Source organism: Peromyscus leucopus, chromosome 16_21, assembly GCF_004664715.2.
Source record: "Peromyscus leucopus breed LL Stock chromosome 16_21, UCI_PerLeu_2.1, whole genome shotgun sequence".
NCBI classification, from domain to species: Eukaryota; Metazoa; Chordata; class Mammalia; order Rodentia; family Cricetidae; genus Peromyscus; species Peromyscus leucopus.
The window spans coordinates 39215687-39237983 of record NC_051084.1 but is presented as its reverse complement, the minus strand read 5'-3'; the positions used below and the strand labels follow the sequence as shown (position 1 = coordinate 39237983).

The 22297-nt window shown below is 42.5% G+C and overlaps 3 protein-coding genes across 14 annotated transcripts in view; 1 reads left to right on the top strand and 2 right to left on the bottom strand.

Annotated features, from left to right (window-relative positions):
• Positions 1-1992: 1992 nt before the first annotated feature.
• On the bottom strand, positions 1993-6411 carry Lipt1 (lipoyltransferase 1). 2 transcript variants are annotated; one of them, XM_028865711.2, is made up of 2 exons: positions 6249-6411; positions 1993-3284 (listed from the first exon to the last, which is right to left on the bottom strand). In XM_028865711.2, exon 2 carries the CDS (start codon positions 3281-3283, stop codon positions 2162-2164), a length of 1122 nt encoding a protein of 373 aa, XP_028721544.1. In that variant the 5' UTR covers position 3284; positions 6249-6411; the 3' UTR covers positions 1993-2161. The 2 variants fall into 2 exon arrangements, with proteins under 2 accessions (XP_028721544.1, XP_037055796.1); XM_037199901.1 differs by lacking the exon at positions 6249-6411 and adding an exon at positions 6116-6221.
• A 4933-nt stretch (positions 6412-11344) lies between these two features.
• On the bottom strand, positions 11345-18066 carry C16_21H2orf15 (chromosome 16_21 C2orf15 homolog). Its single transcript, XM_037200047.1, has 2 exons — positions 17933-18066; positions 11345-11774 (listed from the first exon to the last, which is right to left on the bottom strand). Exon 2 carries the CDS (start codon positions 11694-11696, stop codon positions 11439-11441), a length of 258 nt encoding a protein of 85 aa, XP_037055942.1. The 5' UTR covers positions 11697-11774; positions 17933-18066; the 3' UTR covers positions 11345-11438.
• Positions 17983-22297, top strand: part of Tsga10 (testis specific 10) — a 103834-nt gene continuing 99519 nt past the window's right edge. For 3 of the 11 annotated variants that reach the window (XM_028865708.2, XM_028865707.2, XM_028865709.2), the window contains exon 1: positions 18342-18428. Coding sequence is in view for 4 of the 11 variants with exons in the window: in XM_028865698.2 (XP_028721531.1) it covers positions 18626-18697 (72 nt within the window). In the remaining 7 variants the exon portion in view is untranslated. Of the gene's footprint in view, positions 18069-18140; positions 18429-18589; positions 18698-22297 lie in introns of those variants that run through there. The other 8 variants (XM_028865698.2, XM_028865701.2, XM_028865710.2 and 5 more) reach the window with 7 other exon arrangements.

Sequence of the window (22297 nt, the reverse complement as noted above, 5' to 3'; positions counted from 1 at the left end):
GCCTAGGGATATTCTAAAGAGAAAATGTTGTACCCCTCCCTGTGGATATCAGACTGCTGAAATAATGGTCCCCCATAAATTGACATTTCCCCGGGAATCTCATGCTGGGAGAAGACTTGGGGTGTGGTAACTTCTGAATTGCAGCTGCCTCTCGTTCCCTGGGTCGGGCACCTTTACAATACATATAAACTGTGCAGCTCAACATGCTGGCGTGCCTCATTGTTAGTGTTCCATTAATAAACTCAGAACAGAGCCTGTGGACACAGGCAGAGAGGCTGTTTTCCATTTCTTCTCCCCACATCCTGTCTTTCTAATGTGTTTTGTTACTGTTCAAACACTAAGCAAATCATTCTGCATCTTGAGCTTATTTCTCTGTCTAAAAGCTTCAAGGACTGTTGTTTCCCGTCTTGGCACATAGAGCCTCATTTGTCAGAAACAAGTTTGGCAAATAAACATAATGGTCTATCCATAAAAAAACAAACAAACAAACAAAAAATCCAACGACTTGAGGTGTCGTACCAGCCAAAGGAGGAACTTGTCACCCAGGAAGAAATCTCTTTCACGTAGTTCTGATTACTCAGTCAACACCACTTCCACCTGTTTCCACAGACAATGAGGGGCCAGTGACACACACATGCCCAGCAAGTGGCTGCCCTATTTTTTTTTTTTTTTTTTTTTATCCTCATGGAACTCCTTTGGAAGAGTTGTTTTTGCATTTCCTCACCAAGGGCTCCACTCACTTCGTTCACTCGTGGCTGCTGCCCAGAGCACTGCAGTGAGGTCATTAAGGTCCGGAGTGACCTTTCTACCACTTACTCCACAGGCACTTTCCTCCTTTAGACTGGATTTTCACTCTGTAGCAAAGATTGGTCTCACAACGGTGGTTTTCCTGCTTCAGCCCCCGAATGCTGAGACGCCGGTGTGTGCTGTCATGTCCAGCTCCTAATGCACACATTGTATTAGTTATACAATAGAATGGGTTGCACTGTGGCATTTTCATATATGTATATTGCAGAATCATACCCACTTCTCTATTCCTTTCTCATCCCTAATCCCCATCCTTTTCTAAAGGGAACTTTTGAACTCTGTAATAGTTGTCATTTCAGGAATGTTTGACCCAGTTGGCCACTCCTGTCTTGAAACTCAGTTTTCCTCAAGCACACATCTCCATCTTTCCTTTTAAATACAAGAGTTGAGTGCGGCTAGGGGGGCGGTGCAGATGAGTAATGCATGTGCTAAGCATGCACGGAAGTCTGGTCAGGCCTCAGAACAAAACCAAACTTAGTTCTCCCAATTCTCCTAAACTTCAAACTGTACTCTGTTCCTAAATGACTGCACCAGGAGGAATTCTCAGTAAAGATCATCAAAAAACTGCTATTACTTGAGGTGAGCGAAATGAAGGGATTTCTCATAGGGAGGGAGCAGACCAACATGAGAGCTACCAACTGAGATGTGGACACTTTCCGTGAAAAATTACAGCCCAAAGCTAAGTGTACGTGTGCTCCATGTAAAAACTGGTTTTTTACTCTGACTTGAGTCTGATATGTCGAACACCTCTTGACTAAACTTGTCAGTTCCTGAGGTCAGAGGACGTGCATTTCACATACTGTGAACAGCAGCTAACACAGTGCTTGGTGTGTGGTGGACACTCAATAAATACACAGTACTGTGGGCGCAAAAGTGTAGGGGTGGGTTAACTGTAGAGTTAAGAAGCAGCCAACAGTGATGTTACTCTCTGAAAAAGTTTGGATTATGAAAAAGTTGGAAAAGGAAAGGAAAGGGATCTTAGCAGGAAAATTTGGGGAGAGACTATGCTGATTCACTCTGGTTAAAAACCCAATAAAAAGGTTGCCAGGTGGTGGTGGCACACGCCTTTAACCCTAGACCTTGGGAGCAGAGTTCAAGATCAGCCTGGTCTACATAATGAGTTCCAGGACAACCAGGGTTACACAGAGAAACCCTGTCTCAAAAACAAAGAACAAAACAACAAAGCCCAGATACAAGGTAATAAATTTATGAATCATTGGTCATGGTAGTACATATCTTTAATCTCAGAACTCAGGGGTCAGAAGCAGGCAGATCTCTGAGTTTGAGGCCAGTCTGGTCCAAATATCATGTTCCAAATACCATTGAAATTGCCAGTATAAAGAAAGTTACTCAGTCACATTATTGCCCTGATTTTTTCACACAGAATATTCCATTTACTGTGTAAGTGCTGGTCATCTGGACATGTTCTCAATAATATATTTGTTAGCAGGGTGGTTTCAATGGGGCAGAATTTGCTGCCAATAAAACTTGAGTTTAATTTGTTACCTATTTCCAGTGGCAACCAATGATCAGGTGCTTTTATATCACAGGTTTCGATTCGCCCATTCTTTACATCGATGGACACTTGAATTTCCAAATGTGCCTGTTCATATGGTACATGAAATGTGGTGTTCACACTAAACTTAGGAGTCCGGCCATATATCCACTCCCAGTTTTGCAGTTCTTTGACTTGGCTGTTTATTCCAGGAAACTGTGTCTCATCTGCTGGGTTGATCAGGTTAATGTGATTATCAATTTGATGATGAGCAGCATACTCTGCAGCAATAGCATTCATCAGAACTTCACAGGTCAGCGTGGGGTCTTTTTCCAGAAGGTTTTTGACGACGGAAGGGATGCTGGGAGTGGCGTTGCTCTTTATGCCTTGGTATGGGCTCTTCAGCAGAGAGGATAAAGCTGTCCTGTCGGTACTGCATAACAAGGTGCAGTGGTGATAGGCGGCGATCCGGCCAATCTTCGATGCGGTTCCTGAGATTTTAAACTGCCCGTCGAGTAACAGGTCAAGCTTTTTGGTAGGCTGCACATCCAGCTGAGGTTGGACAGTATTCAGAGCTCTCACGATTAATTTCAAGTTTTCCATTCTGTCGTACTTGGTCTTGGTGGTAAAGAAGGTCAGGTTGATGTTCCCCATATCGTGGTAAACTGTTCCTCCTCCGCTCCTCCTCCGAGCCAGCTTTACACCTTCCCGTCTCATCTGGTGGAGATTGCACTCCTGCCATGGGTTCTGGTGCCTCCCAATGACAACACAGGGAGAATTCCTCCAAAGGAAGAGAACTGGCTTGCCTTCTAGATGGACGTGGTCATGGATCCAGTCTTCTATAGCCAGGTTTTGATACACGTCATTGGAGATCGACTGTAAAATGAGCCCATGTGTGGCTGGGTTTCTAAAGCCTGCTGTTGGGACCTTGTGGTGACATAGAAACCGGAAGCAGTTCTTCATGGAAAACGGGATTAGCATGCTTTTAGAAACAAGGCAAAAGAAGAGAAGTTAATTCAATGAAAAAAAAAATCTAGTCTTTAGATATTTGTTAATTATTCAAAACACATCACAGGGTCCAGACCAGTTGCTTTTCTCTCCCTTTTCAGCTTTCCCCTTAGTCCTGAGCAGCTCCATCATAGAGTGCTCAAAGGAAATCAATGAGGATAAATGTCAACTAAAATGAAATAAGTGGACAGTTTTCATATAGTAAGTATGAAATAAATGCATTAAGTAATGTACAGCAAAGTCAAATTATTTTTGAATTCATAATACATTTTCATTGAGAAAAATAATAGATTAGCAAAAAGAAGAAAGTGAAAGAATCCTGAATCCTATTATCAGGAGATAATCAACATTTTGGTATAAACAACCGGTTTTACTTCTGTTCTTGTGTATATCCTTCACACATACAAGTTTTCCCCTAAAAGTGTATGGTACTGTTACTTCGAGCAACTTCCCCGACCCTGAGATGGGACATCCCTGTGTTGCCCATCTTACCTTGAACCCCTGGGTTCAAATAGTCCTGTGCCCTAGCTTCAACTTGAGCATGGACATACCACTCCCGGCTTTCACTTACCATTAAGTTTATTTTTCTATCAGTTTTTTTTTTTTTTTTTTTTTTTTTTTTTTTTTTTTTTGTGTGTGTGTGTGTGTGTGTGTGTGTGTGTGTGTGTGTGTGTGTACATACACATTAGTGCACGCTCAGGTCAGAGGTCAATGTTAGTCTTCTTCTATCATTCTCTACTATATTCTCTGAGACAGGGCACTGAGCCTGGAGCCCAGTGACTGTCTAGGCTCACTGGCCAGATACCCTCTTCTATGGTGATCCAAGGGAGAAATAGTGAAGAATAGGTGTCATGATGTGCTGGAGACTAATAAACTAGAACGTGTTCACGGAAGTTGGGATTTGAAAAGACCTTGTGACATCCTTTCCTAAGGTTAAGATTGCTACTCTTGTGAATGGATAGAGGTTAAGGTAGAAGAGTTGCTTTTAAATTTTAAGCTTTGCAACTTACTAATAGTTTTAGGTAAAAAGTTTAATCTCATCTGATTCAATTGCCTTCAATTGAATTCAATTCGAGAGCACATAGGATGAATGAGTTAAATGTATAAACCATTCATACCAGACTAATATGAGATGGACTTAAACAATTATGATTATAGGGTCTTCTCTTCCGATCTGTTTTTCTCATTTAACACATATTCTTTCAAGTGTGCAGGATTCCTAAAAGATGTGTCAAACTGGAATTTACCTTAATAAATTAACTATAGTCTGAGATTAACCAGGGAAAACTGAGATCTTGATAAGGATTCTAGAACTGATCTAATTCATGAGTTAGTCCAATGCATGGGTTGCATATTTGTTTAATTAATGAATTTTAATCATATTTTAAAAGAACTCCATTTACCCAGGCATAAATACACAGTGTGAATTAACTACAACAAAGGTATCAATTTGTCAAATTCTGAGATTCATCAATGAACCACATAAAGGTGAAAAGAGTTAGAAGGAAAAGAAAGAGTAGGGCCAGATTAGGGAGGGCTGGAAATCTGTACGTGAGTCAAATTTAAGGAGGATGGTTCATCTAGGCCTCATTAAAATGGTGACGTGTGAGTCAAGACTGAGGTGTTAGATGGAATGAGAAGTAAGTGCCACAAAGTATTTTAGATATCAGAACACATTATGCCCCCACCCCAGACAAGGGCTTCTTTGTGTAGCCCAGGCTGTCCTGGAACTAGTGCTGGAGACTCTGCTTCAGGGTTGAAGGCACGCCCACACCCTCTGAGACCAATGTGTTTCTCTTTTACTCTGTTCTCCTGTAGCTGACTCCTGACTAAGTGAAATACTCCATCCTTTGAAAGCCTGGTAGAATTTTGCTTCTACAAAGTTATTTTGCACCTCTCTCTACACTCACGTTTTTTTTAGTTAAAAATTTTTCATGTATTTTGATCATGTTCCTTTCCCTCCCCTCTTTGCCAGACCTTGCCACCTCCCTACCCACACGACTTTGTTTTCTTTAAAAAAACAAGTAAAATCTGCCGGGCGGTGGCGCACGCCTTTAATCCCAGCACTCGGGAGGCAGAGGCAGGCGGATCTCTGTGAGTTCGAGGCCAGCCTGGGCTACCAAGTGAGTTCCAGGAAAGGCGCAAAGCTACACAAGAGAAACCCTGTCTCGAAAAAACAAAAAAAAAAAAAAAAAAGTAAAATCACAAAAACTAAAATAAAAATAAGCAAAAGACCAATAAGACAGAAAAAATTTCCCCTCCCCAAGAAACAAAAAGCCCACACAAAAAGCCTATGGAGTTAGTTTTGTGTTGGACAGCTACCCCTGGGCATGGTGCCTGCGCTGGAGTGTGGTTGATACAATCATCTACACTCGTATTTTAAAAGTTTAGCTATGCAAGGGATTGAACCCAGGAACTTGCTCAATCTAGGTTTGAGCTGTACCTCTGAGCAACCCCCAGGTCTCCGTTTTCATCTTCATTATTAGTGTTTTATATATATATTCTCAGAAGGCAGTTCCACGTTACGGGAGACACTTTGCATGGCCAGACATGCTTCTCCACGAATAGAGAGCAACGTAAAACCAAACCACAGGCCCACCTTCCTCACAAGGCCTTGCCAAAACTTTGCTAGCTCCCTGACAATGTGATCCAAGCCCGGAATCTCATTGCGGACTTAAGCAAGTTGTACCCTTCGTGAGAAGGCACGCGACTAGCATTCAATGTCTTGCTTAGTTTATCCAACACCCTAATAGAATCAACTGTTCATAATAGTGAAATTACGACGTCCGGAGCACCGGGGGTAACCTGCAGAGCTTTCAGTACTGGTCCGAGGGGCCCAAGTGACGGACACGTGGTACACGCAGTGCCCGCTACCGCTCAGCGAGGGCTGCGACAGCCAGCAAATAAATCTGCTATATCTGCTTCCGGCTTCACCCACCTGCCTCTTCCGGTCTCGCCCGGCGCTTTTGTTCTGCAAACTAAAGCTCAATCAGCACACTCGGGACCTGGAGCACACAGCACGCGTGACCCAGTTCTTCCCCTCCAGCCACTCCCATGGAGGTTTGCCTTAGCGAGGGACAGCTCCCAGGAGGACACGCCCACAGAGTCCCGCCCCCTGGAAGGCCCGCCCCCTGGACGTACCGCTCCCCTCCCAGGTCTTAGAAAGGGCGTGGCCAAGCCTGAAGGAGGAGCTCCTGTGTCTTTCCTGTCCCTGCTAGGTTTTTAAGGGTGTCTTACGAATCCAAACCTAGATTCGCGGAAAGAACGCAAGCCAAGTAACTTTAAAGTAACTACCAAAAGATGTAAAGCCCTAGTACAGATGGGGTTCCTCAAATGACAGTGAGATGAAGGCTGTCAAGAGCGAAGGGAAGAGAGGAGCATTTCTTGGAGCGAATTTTGAGGTAGTCTCAGAAATCCAGAGCAGGCAGGTCACATACCAGGCATGACTGCCAGCAATTACTCTGCTAACATGTAGTAGGCATTGCCCTGGGCCTTTACATTATCTCTTCATAGTGAATGTGAAGAAACTCAAGGTCAGTGTTGAAAGGCAAACTGAATTCGAAGGGATAATTGTTAGCTGCAATACAGGCCAAATAATAACCTGGCCTGAGCAGATCAGGGGGTAATGGTGTTTACATATGGGGTATGAGGTGCTACATATTGCTGTGGGCTAGAAAACCCCTGCTGAAAAGAAACAGAACCTCTGCGGATCAAGTACATGGGAAATTCCCCAGCAGCAAGGCAGCACCGCAATATTTTCTGCTAGCTATTGCAAGGTAGCACGCTGTCTCGGATATGAGTGACTTACTAATAACAAGGGCAAACTGGGCGAGTCCTCTGCTGGTTTCTTTTAGTAAGAGCTGTCTAAACTGTGCAATTCAAAGTGGGCGAGTCCTCTGCTGGTTTCTTTTAGTAAGAGCTGTCTAAACTGTGCAATTCAAAGTAGTCTCTATTCACATCAGGCATGTGCTGATTAGCTAGTGCGGCAGTTTGATTCAAAGCAGTTGGAAGCAGCATTTCAACCACAGTTTGTTTGTTTGGTTTTGTTTTGTTGGTGTTTTTCCAGACAAGGCTTCTCTAGGTAGCTCTGGCTGTCCTGGAACTCCCTCTGTAGACCAGGCTGGCCTTGAACTCAGAGATCTACCTGCCTCTGCCTCCTGAGTGCTAGGATTAAAGGCTTGTCCCACCACGTCTGGCTTTCATCCAAGTTCTTGTGGCCACAAGAAGAGGAACAAAAAAGCCAGACTAGAGTTAAGGAGCAGGATAATGTGGACCCTTTGGAATTTCCAAAGACACTCAAACATGCCTCATAGTCCCCTGGTGACAGAATTTACCCTTCTGCTTTTTATTCTGTCTGCTCTTCTTAAAACTTCTTTTTGTGGGTGACATAGGGTCTCATCCTGTAAGCCAGGCTTGCCTGGAACTAAGTACATAGACCAGGATGGCCTCACAGAGATTTCCTGCCTCTGCCTCCCAAGGGCTGGGATTAAAGGCATTAGCCATGGTGCTCAGTCCAGATTCTTTCATTTAAGTTGTATTTACTATATTAACTCTGAAGTTACACACAGTATACAGCAAATCAACCAATCTATCTGTATGCATATATGTAGGTTACAGAATGACTGCAAATGGTTAAAGAAATAAGGAATTTTAAGTAATTTCAAAGAGGCCTGAGAGGCTAAAGCTGGGAAACAGATGGAAATGCAAAGGAGCCTATATGGCTGTCAGATACCGAATCAACAGACAGTTTTGGAAAGGGGTGTGGCTGCCGCTATAGAGTCAGGGTCAGAGCTGAGCTGTACAGTTGAGTCTAGCCACAGTGGTGAAAGGGCAGGAACTGGTCCATAAGAACAAATGGGTGGACAGACAGACAACAGGTCCAGACAAGCAGACTGGCAGGCAGATGGCAATTTGAGTAGCCTATGTCAACAGCTGGGACAAAGCAGAGCTGAAGCCCCTGGGAAAGCTGGGAGTTGTCAGATTACAGGTTAGTGGGGCCCTCACAATCACAGTTATAGGTCTCTGCCGCCTCATGAGGTCCAAGGGAGAGAGCTGATCTATTTTGTATGTGTGTATGCTATGGAGGTCAGAGGAAAACATGCTCTCTTCTTCCACCAAATGGGTTCTGGGGAATCAAACTCAAGTTGTCAGGCTTTGGTGGCATGTGCCTTACCTGCTGAGCCAATCTGACAGTCCTGATATGATTTTAATACAGCCAAATGCTCCTGTAGTACCAATTCACCTTGATAAACTTATGGAGTGGCTCCCTGTCTATGCCCAAGAATAAGTCATGTATTAGTCTGTGCTTCGTGAGGGTGCGAGGCAGATGGTGATAATTATATGTTCACCCAAGTGCACAGCCATCCTCCATCTTCAAAATGGAGTCAAAGTTGCTTGCCAAATGGACTCTCTCAGGACAAATCAGTCTTGAGAAAAAAACAAGAACACAGTTTTACATAACATGGTGTAATGCAGGGCATAAGAGCATCTAAATTAAAAAAAAAATAGCTCCATTTTATAGTTCCATACTTTGAAAGCTTGATCTATCCAGAATCTACAGTCCTGAGTTCCCTCATTCCTCCACGAAACCTCACTGCATCTGCCCCCACCTCTCTTCCTTGGTCACATCTCACTCCATCCCATAACTATATCCTGCTACACCTTACCTGGATTACCACTGCCATCATCCATTTGGATAACCACTTAACTCTAAGTTACGTTGCCTTCAGAGAGGTCTTCCTAGTTGCTACAATCAAGTTTATGTTATAGCTGTTGTTGTGGCTTTCTGAATGCTTTGCTTTTTTCATGGCAAAACACACTTTGTACTGAATATAATTGCTGTATAACATGTCTTCTCTGGCATCACTATGAAGGCAGTAGCTACTTTGCTCTATCTCCAGCACCAAGAATGATCTTAGATAAGATGAATTCATTATTTGTTGCTTTGACAAAATATCTGACGAAAGCAACGTAATGCAAAAGGAACTGTTTGTTGGGGTTTATAGTTTGAGGGCACAAGGCACAGCAGAGTACGAGGCAGCTGGTAATGTTGCATTAGCAGTCAGGAAGCTGAAAACAATGAGTGCTAGTGCTTCTCTTACAGTCTTTTTCATTCAGTCTAGGATCCCAGCACATGGGATGATGCCACATTCAGAATGGATCTTCCCACCTCAAGTCAATTAACCCTCTCTAGAAGCTTCCTTATAGACATACTCAGAATTTGTCTCCTTGGTGAGCCTAGATCCTGCCCAGTGACCTATTTCTGCAATTTTTTTCTTTCTTAAAGAATTATATTCTGGGGGCTGGAGAGATGGATTAGCAGTTAAGAGCAACTCTTCCAAAGGAACCAAGTTCAATTTCCAGCACTCACGTGGAAGTTCACAACTGTAACTCTACTCTGAGAGGATCTGATGCACTCTTCTGGCACATAGGCCAAAGGTATAAATACAGGCAAAACAGAATCCACACACATAATAAAATTAAAAATAAAAGAAGAAAAAAGAGAATTATGCTTTGTGAAGAATAAAAAGAAGTATGTTCCATTTAACTATGTTTTTAACATTAAGCTCGATTCTTTTTTTTTTTTTTTTTTTTTTTTGAGTCAGGGTTTCTCTGTGTAGCTTTGCGCCTTTCCTGGAACTCACTTGATAGTCCAGGCTGGCCTGGAACTCACAGAGATCCGCCTGCCTCTGCCTCCCGAGTGCTGGGATTAAAGGCGTCAATTCATTTCTTTAAAATTGGCCTGCCTCATAAAATACTGTTCTCCTCCCAGCCCAAGATGCCTTCTATCTTTTAATAATATTAAAGAGATAATGCAATTAAACAATAGATAGTTATTAAATATTAGCATACAAGAACATGTTCAAAACATGGGGTAGAACTCAGTAGCAGAGTTGCATGTTTACCATGTTCAACACCTTAAATTCAATACCCAGCATCAAACCAAAACCAAAGCCAAAACCAAACAACAAACCAATAAACCAAGAAAACAATAAACCAACCAAGCAAACAAACAAAAAAACCCATATACTATATAAATAACTACAATTCACCATATATCTAGATACAAAATAGTTTTCATTTCATCTACCATTACTTGGGACAGTACTATTGTTTCAGAGTACATATATCTTAACAACAGATATAAAAGAAGTTTTTGCTTTTATTATATGACATATTGTTATAAAATGGTAGTTACTGCAAGACAAACACATTTAATTTGGAAAGAAGTAAGTCCTAATGCTGAAATGAAGACAGCATGGCAGAAACAGACAGAAGAGTGTGAACTGCTTCTGAAGAGAGATGGGTCACTGTTCTTTTCTAATGGGCCATCAACCATGCTATCTCACAGAGCAGAAAGACTCCCTGATTTGTAGCTAGAGTTTTCCTGCCTTGCCCACAGTCAGGACAAATCTCTATCACCCGCCAGTCCCATAGCCGCTCAGACCCAACCAAGTAAACACAGAGATTTATATTGTATACAAACTGTATGGCCGTGGCAGGCTTCTTGCTAACTGTTCTTATAGCTTAAATTAATCCATTTCCATAAATCTATACCTTGCCACGTGCCTGGTGGCTTACCGGCATCTTCACATGCTGCTGGTCATGGCGGTGGCTGGCAGTGTCTCTCTGCCTCAGCTTTCCGCTTCCCAGAATTCTCCTCTCTCCTTGTCCCACCTACTTCCTGCCTGGCCACTGGCCAATCAGTGTTTTATTTATTGACCAATCAGAGCAATTTGACATACAGACCATCCCACAGCACCCTGAACATTTAAAAAGGTAAAGGACTCCAAAGCAAACCCTTGAACTGGAAGTGCAGCATATAAAAGTAACTTCACCAGAACAGATGTGAAATAGTCATGTTTTGCTTAGATCCACTTTTTATACTACTTGCTATAATGTTTATTATAATTACAGGAAAGTGCATTAGTACCAAATACTCTTAGTAAAAGTAAGTGTGGTGTTTGACAGAGATAGGATATACCCTGCAGACATCTGCCTTGGATTTAGGAGGATCTTTTAGCCATTTCTTCATTTTGTTACACTTCCTAATGGACTTCAGCTACATTGAACACATCTTCTAATCAAAAGCAATTTTTGATTTCTTTGGCAATATGTCCAGGTGTCTTCATTCCAAATCTGTTATTACTAGGCCATCGTTTTCCTTCACGTAGCCCATTCCATTCCATCCTCTGTCAATCCCTTCCTTCCTCGTGAAGTTTTCTTGGTTTGTGTCTTCTAACTTTATTTTCTTGGTGTTTTGAAATAACCGAGTCACTGGTTCCAATCCATGCTTCTCAGCTCCTTGCATTAAGTGATGGTTCACTTCTGAATCCGCCAGCATAGCAGATGGATGAGTGGCAGCTTTACTTAGCAAAAATCCCATTGGGACAGCTGGTCAACCCTCAAGGGAGTGTGAGGGCCCCTTGTAAGTGGTGGTGGAAATGTTTCTTCAGTTTGATGACTGAAAAGAAAACCAGGTAGTAAGTGAATGCAATAGGAACATCAACCACTTCATGGCAATATTTCTGTAAGTGGAATGCTCTACTGGTGATGAAAACACAAAACCACCTTCTCTTTGCAGTTCTTATTTTTTATTTATTTATTTTTTTTAGGAAAAGATTTTATTTTTAATTATGTGTCTATGTGTGGGTTTATGCATGCAGGTGCAGTGCCCAGGGAGACCAGAAGGGGTGCTAGATCCCCCTAAAGATAGTTACAGATTGTAAACCATCCTATGTGGATCCTCTGCAAGGGCAGTACTTACAAGATGAGTCATCTCTTCACCCTCCATTTATATTTATTTACATTTTCTTTTGGGGAAGATATGTAGGGCCTATTGATTTTCTTGAAGGTCTTCTAAAAATTACATTTATTTTGTGTGTGTGTGTGTGTGTGTGTGTGTGTGTGTGTGTGTGTGTAAGTCAGAGAACAATGTAGAACAACTTGTGAATGTCAGTTCTCACCTTCCACCATGTGGGTCCTGGGATTGAACTCAGATTCCCAGGCTTGGTGACAAGTGCCTTTACCTGCTCTGCCATCTTGTCAGCCTTCTTGAAAGTATTACTTTAATTAATTTGTTTTATTTGGTGTATATGTGATACTTTGCCTACATGTATATATGTATACAATGTGCAAATCTAGTGCCCGTGGAGACCAAAAGAGGGCATTGGTTCCCCTGGAACTGGAGTTACAGATGTTTGTGGACCACCATGTTGGTGCTAGAAACCAAAGCCAGGTCCTCTTAAAAGAGCAACAAGTGCTCTTAACTGCTGAACTCAGTCCCTGAAAGGTTTTTAAAAGAAGGTCTTCTTGATTTTATGTTTATTCCTTTTCAAAAAAAATAATAGAACTTCTCAATTTCTCTCAGTCCTATCTATCATTCTTGCTAATAAAAACTTTTAATTCATTACTAATGTGTTACATATATAATCACTAAACATCCTTAGCTATGAGGAAAATTAAAATTAAAATTGCATTGTGATCTATCTTGCCCCAGTCTATTGTCAAGAAAACAAATAGCAACAAATGAGGTAGAAGAGGAGAGGACAGGAAGAATCCTTATTCACTGCTGGTTGTAATGAAAACTGGAGCAGACACTATGGAAAGCAGTATAGACGGTCCTCAAAAAGCCAAAGATCAAAACACCACAGGATCCAGTTACATCACTTTTGTGTATATTTCCAAAGGAATATACATCATCACTCTAGAGAGATACTTGCACATCTCTACACCATTCATAACAACCAAGGTAGAGATCCAGCTTGGATGCCTAACAACAGTTGAATGTATACAGGAAAAGCGGTATATGTCCACAACTGGGTTTTCTTCAGACATAAAGAATGGAGTTCTGTCACTTTCAGGAAAATGGATGGAACTGTAGAACATTATGTTAAGCAAAATAAGCGAGGCTCAGAAAGAGAGACACAACACTTTCTTTCATATGCATGACATAGATTTAAAAAAAATATACATATGACTTATGGAGATGGTTCAGTGTATAAAGCACTTGCCATCAAGTATGAGGACCAGAATTTAAATTCACAGAAAAGCCAGGCAGACATGACGGCTGTCAGCAATTCCAGCGTCTGGGAGACAGAGACAGAGCATCCTTGAGGCAGGCTGGCTAGTTAGACTAGCTAGAATTAGACAGCTCCAGGACCTTGGAGAGATCCTGCCTCACTAAAAGTAAGAGTTATCAAGGACACCATCAACTTCAGGACACCCATGCCTACACACATATGTGAATGTGTTCCCATACCCATGTAGACACATGCACACATAAACCACACATACAAGCAAAAAATAATAATAAAAAACCCCTATATGACATGAAAGTAGAGTAGTGTGGGGGCAAATATGAGGAAAAATGCAAAATAGGATTTTGCAATTTTATATATATATATGTATATATATATGTCATATAAACCTATTATTTTGCATGCTAACTAAATTAATCTAAAAACTGAAAATGAACTTTTTAGGCATGAAAACAAGCAGGAAAAATTATAACCTGTAACCAAGAGTCCAAAGAAGCTAATAGAATCAAACCTAGAAGTGTTATGAATTAAAGAATTTAGTATGCAAGCACGTTAACACAGTTATTTAAACTATTTTTAGATTCCCAAGACATTGGTAGAGCAAAGTACACACAGGATATGTTTTTCTTAATTTTTGGTTTGTTTGCTTGTTTTTCAAGACAGGGCTGTCCTGGAACTCGCTTTGTAGACTAGGCTGGCTTCGAACTCACAGAGATCTGCCTGCCTCTTCCTCCCTAGCGCTGGAATGAAAGGCGTGTGACACCACATCTGTCTCCTTTTGGTTTTTTGAGACAGGGTTTTTCTGTGTAGCTCTAGATGTCTTGGAGCTTGCTCTGTAGACCAGGCTGGGCTTGAATTCAAAGATCTGTTTGCCTCTGCCTCCTGAGTGCTGAGATTAAAGGCGTGCATCACCAAAGTCCAACCTGAGATAGGGTGTGTCTAATAATGAAAGATTTCTTTAAAAAAAAAAATCAAACTCGCCGGGCGGTGGTGGCGCACGCCTTTAATCCCAGCACTCGGAAGGCAGAGGCAGGCGGATCTCTGTGAGTTCGAGGCCAGCCTGGGCTACCAAGTGAGCTCCAGGAAAGGCGCAAAACTACATAGAGAAACCCTGCCTCGAAAAACCAAAAAAAAAAAAAAAAAAAAAAAAAAAAATCAAACTTTCAGCCGGGCGGTGGTGGCGCACGCCTTTAATCCCAGCACTCGGGAGGCAGAGCCAGGCGGATCTCTGTGAGTTCGAGGCCAGCCTGGACTACCAAGTGAGTTCCAGGAAAAGGCGCAAAGCTACACAGAGAAACCCTGTCTCAGAAAAAAGAAAAAAAAATCAAACTTTCAACAATGAAAATATAACTTTATTGTAGAAATTTGTTTTTATGTGTATGGGTGTTCTGCCTGCATTTATGTGTGCACCATGTGCCTATAGTGCCTGTGGGGACCAAAAGAGGACATCACATCCTGGAACTGGAGTTACCAGTTCTGCTTCTACCTCCCAAGTGCCAGGATCACAAACATGCACACAAATCCTGGCACCAGAAAACAGTTTTCAGTTGAAAAGAGTTGTGGCTGAGGTTAGCATGACCAATGGAAAGAATGGAAACTCTCTGGAAGGAAGGGAATCTTGATTGTGGAACTGCCTGTATCAGACGGGCCTGTAGGAGAGCCTGTGGGGGCATTTCCTCGATTAAAGATGAATGTGGGAGGGCCCAGTCTGCTGTGGCGGTGCCATTTCTGGGCAGATAGTTCTGAGTTGTATAAGAAAGTGGGCTGAGCAAGCCAGTAAGCGGCCAAGGTTCCTGCCTCTGCTCCTGTTTGAGTTCCTGCCTTGACTTCCCCTCATGCTTGACTGTGATCAGGATGTATAAGCCAAAGAAGCCCTTTCCTTTCCAAGTTGCTTTTGGTCACAGTGTTTATCATAGCAATAGAATGCAAACTGTGGCACCTGGGGGATTATGCTCCCACCTCTATCTACTATTAATAATCTTCATTCTTGTCCTCAAATCTTCAGCTCCGAACAAGAGTGGTTTGTAGGAGAGGATCGAAGCAGGCTCTCCTTAAGTATGTGTTCTATCACTGAGTTGCACTCCCAGCTCAACTGGTAAGTTTTGAAATTGGTACATTCTTTCTTATTTGTTTTCAATAATCCTATTCCAGATTCTTGAATTCAATTTACAGATTACATATTACCCCCCCCCCAACTTTTCAGGATGGTCTTTGAGAGCCCATGCTTCTTCATTACTTTTATTTATTTTTTAACCAATTACTATTATTTCAGAAAAAAAACATGCTCCCTAGGGTCTTCTGTCCATTTTATCTAAAATAATTAGGACACTAAAATTAATTTTATAACATCTATTATGCTTACAAAGAATAAATAATAATTTATAAAAATAAATGGTATAAATATATTAAGTAAAGACAAAAATACTTTATGAAAAATATAGATACTGAAAAATAAGACAGTTATATTTAAGTGCACTTCCCTGAAAAAAATTAACAAATTTGCTTGCTTGTGATTCGTGAGTACTCATGTAGGAGAAACAAGATTTTTTTTTTTTTTTTTTTAAAGACAGGGTTTCTCTGTGTAGCTTTGGAGCCTGTCCTGGAACTCACTCTGTAGACCAGGCTGGCCTTGAACTCACAGAGATCGGCCTGGCTCTGTCTCCTGAGTGCTGGGATTAAAGGTGTCACCACCACCTGGCGAAATAATTCTTATGTCTCCTCCAACATGACTTTACTTTCCAAAAGCACAAGTTTAAACTATAGCATCAGAAGACAGATGCAAAAATCTTATACAGTTATTTGTAGAAAAAGACAGGAAGATGGGATCACAGACACTCTCAGGTTCATCATGTAAATTTTAAAAGTTTCTGAACAGTAAAGAAAGGAAATTAGCAGCCTAGTGAATAGGCATGGTCACTACAGTGTGTGTGTATGTGTGTGTGCAATATTTGCTAGCTGTACTTCAGACAGCAGGCTAAAAGCTAAAATTTACAGCCTGGAGAGATGGCTCAGTGGTAAAGAGCAGTAGCTGCTCTTCCAGAGAACACTGATTCAATTCCTAGTATCCACACGGTGGTTCACAACCACCTGTAACTCCAGTTCCAGGAGATCCAACTCCCTCTTCTGGCCTCTGTACGCACTAGGCCATGTATGTGGTGCACAGACATACATGCAGACAAAACACCAGTACACATAAAATAATAATTTAAAAAAATAAACCTAAACTTTACAAAGACCTGAAAAAAATTAAACCCCCAAAAGATAAAGATGTCCATCAATAAACAGGCTAATGAAATGGGCCATTCTCAAAAGAAAAAAAAAACATACATGACTAACAGATGTTTTAAAAAGTGTTCAACAGCGTCAGAGAAATGCAAATTAAAACTACTTTGAGAGTCTACCTCACCCCAATCAGAATAGCTAGCTATTATCGAGGAAACAATGTATAGCAAGGATGTGGAGAAGGGGAGTCCCCATAGAGTGCTGGTGGGAGTGCAAACTCAACACCCTGGAAATCAGTGTGAAGACTTCTCAAAAAACCTAAAACCAGAGTCTTAGGACTCAGCTATAGTGCTTCCGGCACATGCCCAAAGGTCTCCATATCCGACCACAGGGACACCTGCACATCCATGTTTCCAGCTGTTCTATTCACAATAGCCAGGGAATGGATCCACCCTAGATGTCCCGAAGAGATGAGTCAATATGGGAAACACGATACATATACAATAGAATTTCACTTAATTATAAAGAAAAATGAAGTCATGCAATTGGCAGGAAAATAGTCAGATTTGGAAGTTATTTTCAATGAGATAACCCAGAGTTGCAAAGTCAGATACCACATGCTCTTTCTTGCATGCAGAGGCCAGCTTTAAATACATAAGTAGGGGGTATTAAAGGGTGTGAGTGCGGGTATAGGTCATGAAACGGCCAGGTGAGGGACAAGAAAGTGGTTTAGGGAGTCAGAGAACACTTGCGACGTGAGGGCAGATGGGCCGGGGACCACTGGGGTAGAAAGGCAAAAAAAGTGGGGGAGGGGATGGGGAGAAAAAGGGCAGAAGGATCAACAGGAACACATGCCGCAATGAAACCCATTTCCTTTGCATTCTAATACTCGTAAGTAAAAACACAGGGAGTAAAGCAAGCTTCTGAGTTAGCAGGATAGACGCTAAACTTTAAAAATTGGCAGCATACACCAGCGCTCATTTCTTCCCACTTTTTGATTTCAAGATGCAATTTTAACGCAGCTGGACAGCCACAATTACCACACCGGTAAAGCCAAAAGAAGGCCGAAGTCTGCCCACTGATAGAAGCCAAACTTGGGGTGAAAACTTAAGAGACAGTATTTAACATCTCGCGAGGTTTTATATATCCTTTCTTGTCTTCCTAAAGAGGGAAACTTGGAGGAGGGCTGGCAGAAGAAGAAGAAACGCCAGCCTGGAGTGTGAGTTTTATTGCTGGGTCTGGCACTTCCCAGTTCCATCTTGACTGGGTGGGCAGACGCCAGGCCGAGGGGTGGCCCAGAGCTGCCACGCTCACCAGGACAGACCAGCGCCCTCCGGGAGGCTGCCACAGGGAACCCCACCTGAAGGCTCGCACAGAACAGCCTCCTGACGGTGTGGCAGGAGCTGCGCACCGCAGCAGCTGCTAGGAAGTAACCGTTTCCCTCTGCCAGGAACACCTCGGGCTCCAGGGACCGGCTGGGAGCCTCGAAGCATCAGGTGTGTTCTAGCGCGGAGGGGGCCGGCCACCGCGCATGCGCCGTCTGGCGGCTTCGGTGAAGGCGCCGGCTAGAGGATGGTTACTAGGAGACAGGACGCTCGGGTCGGCCATCTAGGCGCTGCGTGGGCGTGCGCCTGCGCGGCGCGGATGGGCCAGGAAAAGGCCTCTCTGGTCGCAGCCCGGACAGGCGGGCCGGCGGCTGTCCACGTCGCTACGTGCTCCGGTGCGCGCGCACGATTGGTGGTAGTCCCCCGCGAGAGGGCGTGTCGAGCCAGGTACGCGTGCGCACGGGGGCTGGGGGCGCGCCGGACGGAAGTGGAGCGGAGGCGCCGGGGAGGTGGAAGGAGAGCCCCCTTCAGGTACAGAGCGTGCGGGCGGGGCGTCGGCCAGCCGGGGAGCTAACCGCTCCCGCCCTCTTCCCGCTGCGACCTGCCGAGTCTCCGCCTCCGCCGGGGCGGGGCCCACGGGATGGGAAGGAGGAGACAGGGGCGGGGGATGGAGGCCGGGGGGCCGGGCCTGGATCTCCCGCAGGGCGGGAGGCCCGTCAGTAGCCGGGATGAGCTCCGGGGAGGACGATGGCCCGGGAGGCCGGGGGAGGGCTCCAGAGCTCCAGGTAGAAGGCACGGAGGTGCGCCGGGCTAGAGGAGAGCCACTCCGGGGCGGCTGCAAGAGGGTGGGGAGAGGTGTTGGGGTCCGACGGTGGCCCCCGGGGTGGGCATGCCGGGTGGGATGGCTTCCAGGAGCAAACCTTACTCCAGTTTCTGGGGAGCTGAGGATCAGAGCCCAGTTCCTATGGTGACCGCTTCGCTTCCTGCCTCAGCTGGGTTGTTGGGAGACTGTTTGGCTTGGAGACACTGTGGAGGGAAGCCGAGGCACTTGGAAGCTCGACCTGGCTTTTCCTGACCCCCTGGTCTCCTCAGTCTCTTTATAGACTGGGAGGCAGGGGAAGGCAGAGATGGAGGTTTTTGCATGGAAATCTCAGAATTTCTTTTAGAGCTTTGTTTAGAGGAAAGGCAGGGCTTTTGTTTGAAAAGCTTTTTAAGTCTCAAATAGGCGGCTGTTGTGCACTTGATACCTAAAAACGCCGAAGTATATGTAAATAAATATGTATTTGTAAATATCCTGCAGTCAAGGATTTAGACTTTAAGAAAAGTTTGCACAAGTGACAGTGTTCTGTGTTTTCTTACTACCCCCGCCCCCATCGCAGTTCTGCGTGTCACGATATTCGTCGTTTTAAATTTATTCTAGTTTTCAGGATTTCGAGTACATTTTGTTCACTTTCAGGAAATAAAGTCACAGTAATTTCAAAGCAGAAGAGGTTATTTGCTAGTATAAAGGGAAGTTATCGCATTTAACTCTGCTTCAGGAACAAAACATAATTGTTTGATTTTAGCTGAGCAATGAATTAAATCCTTCCATCTTAATTATTGAGAAAGAGATAAGGAGATAAATATTACATCAATCAATATTCCTTTCAACCCTAAACCTTGATATTATTTAATGGCAGTTTCAAAAACTGGTTTTGTTTTGTTTTTAACTTTCCAAAGAAGAATCACTGTTGTAGTCCAGAATATAACCAGGCAAAGAAAGTCTCTGGATTCTGTTTTCTGTCTTCTGCCTTAGTTTGTTTGAAAATAATTTGATTTTAAGGTCCTCCACAAGTAGCGGCCATTAGAACAGGTGTTATTTAGTCCCTCACGGATCACATGCTCTTCATTTTCCAGTTTGACAATGTTAGCCATTCCCCTGCTTTTCCTAATAGTTTCATCATCATCTTATGCAAACACACGCCTTACAGTCTGCCTTGTTATGGGACTTTATATAAAGGGAATTGAAGCAGGTATTCTACTTCTTCTTTACTCAACACTTAAAAATTTATCCTTATTGCTTCTGGTTAGTTTGCTGGTTAGTAGCCAGTTGTAAAAGTATACCACAATTTACTGTTGGTGGATAGTAGAGTTTTAAAATTGTTTTTGGCAATACTCTTTGACGGGGTTATGGTTACTAAAATATGTGCACCTCGTGTTTTGAAGGGAGGCAGTTTGAAAGGTAGTTCTTTTTGTTTTAGTTACACTGTTAGTCTAAGTCTTATATTACTAAACCCCTTTGGTCTAGAAAGGCCATCAGAAAACAACCAACCCCTTTCTTGTGTTTCTAAGAGGTCTGATAAACACTCCCTCTCCTAAGGCCATTGTTTCATGCTCATTGAAGAGATAAGTTGTTTCTTTACTTTAGAGACTGCATTGTAGAAAGGAGATGAGCTTAGAGGTTGGATTGGAATGACTGGAAAGTTTTGTTTTTGTTTTTCTTTTTTTTAACCTTAAGAAAAGTTTGTGGCTTTAATATTTTGTTTGAAGTAAATTCTTGAAACATACTCATTTATTTTTGTCATAAATATAAACACAACATTCATAATATTTTTGTACAGTTACCATGTCTTCTGCTAGGTAATTCAAGCCTACCTTGAAGAGTGTGTAAATCCAAACTTCTGGAGAGAATTGTAATAAAAGAAAGCAAAAACTTAACTCTAGTTTAGCTTTTGCAGAAGCAGTTTTCAGAATTGAATAGAAAACATTCCAGTATTTTCAATTATTGTATACTTATAATAAATAGACATTTGCAAAATACATAGTATGTACCTCAGTTTGCTTAAGAGTATTGATACTTTGTGTGTTATGTGTGTGCTTGTGTGTTTGTAATATGCATGTGTATACATGTGTGTGGAGGTCACAGTTGACAAGGGTTTTTTTCCCTAGTCCCTCTCTACCCAGTTGTTGAGGTAATGCCTCTCACTGAGCCTGGAGCTGGTCAATTTAGTGGTCTGGCTGAACAGCGAGTCCCAGTGAGCCTCTTGTCCATTGCTTTTCCAGTACTAGGAATGCAGACACACACTCCACTGCTGTGCCTAGTCTTTTTTATATGACTTCTATGATCTGAACTCTGGCCCTCATACTTGTAAGTACTTTTTTGACCCTGATGAATCATTTTTAACTAATTTTTTAAAGTTAGATACAAAATAGTCTGTCTCATGATGATATTTCACACACATACATTGTTGTGTCTTGTTCCTATATGTCTCCTTATCCTTGCCAACCATTTGATGATACATTTTTTCTAAAGGTTTATTTATTTATTATGTATACAACATTCTGCCTGCATGTATGCCTGCAGGCCAGAAGAGGGCACCAGATCTCATTAGAGATGGTTATGAGCCACCATGTGGTTGCTGGGACTTGAACTCGGGACCTCTGGAAGATCAGCCAGTGTTATTAACCTCTGAGCCATCTCTCCAGCCCCCATTTGATGATATTTTTAAACATAATGTTAACTTCTATTTCACTGAAAAAAATTAAAGTCCTACTAGATATGAAGTTTCTCAGATTTTTTTACCCCTTGTTTAAAATTTCACTTTATTTTTGCTTTCCTTACTCTTGTGTCAGAGTATAGCACATATTCTTTACCTGGATCTCATGTTCTTCACCCTTTTCCCCCTTCACTAGTCAAACATTAATTTACATCTTAATTGTTTCTCTGCTATAAGGCATCATCACTTGCAAAGACTTTAGGGAATTCCTTTTCTTAAAAAAAAAATTCATTTTGTGTGTGTGTGTGTGTGTGTGTGTGTGTGTGTGTGTGTGTGTCTACTTGCTTGCTAGGGTATGCACATGCCACAGTGCACATGTGGGAGCCAGAGGACAACTTGTGAGAGTTGGTTCTGTCCTTTCACTATGTGAGTCCTGGGGATCAAACTCAGTCATCAGGCTCAGGCACAAATGCCTTTATCAGTTAAGTCTTCTTACTGGCCCTGGCTTTTAGGCAAATATTGAAGTGGTTTGTGTATGCAGATTAGACATCACTCATCAGGAATGCTTAAGATCAGAAGTGTTGCCATTTCAGAGTTTGGGGACTTAGAATATTGCATGTACATGATACACCCCAGGGATGGGAGACAAATATAAACAGGAAATGCGTTTGTGTTTCATATGAACCTTAAGTACAAAGCTTGAAGGTCATTTTATGTAACTTTTGGGGCACTGGGTTTTTACTTTGGCCACTCTAGTGAGGTCAGGAATGGAATTTTCCATTTGTAGCATCATGTTGTTTCTCAGAAAGTTTTGGAATCGGGAGGATTTCAATTTTGAATTTTCAGATTAAGGATGCTCAGCTATTACTTGCATTTCTTGAGAGACCCAGTATTTGTTTGATTCTGAAAGGGGTCTCTTCAAAA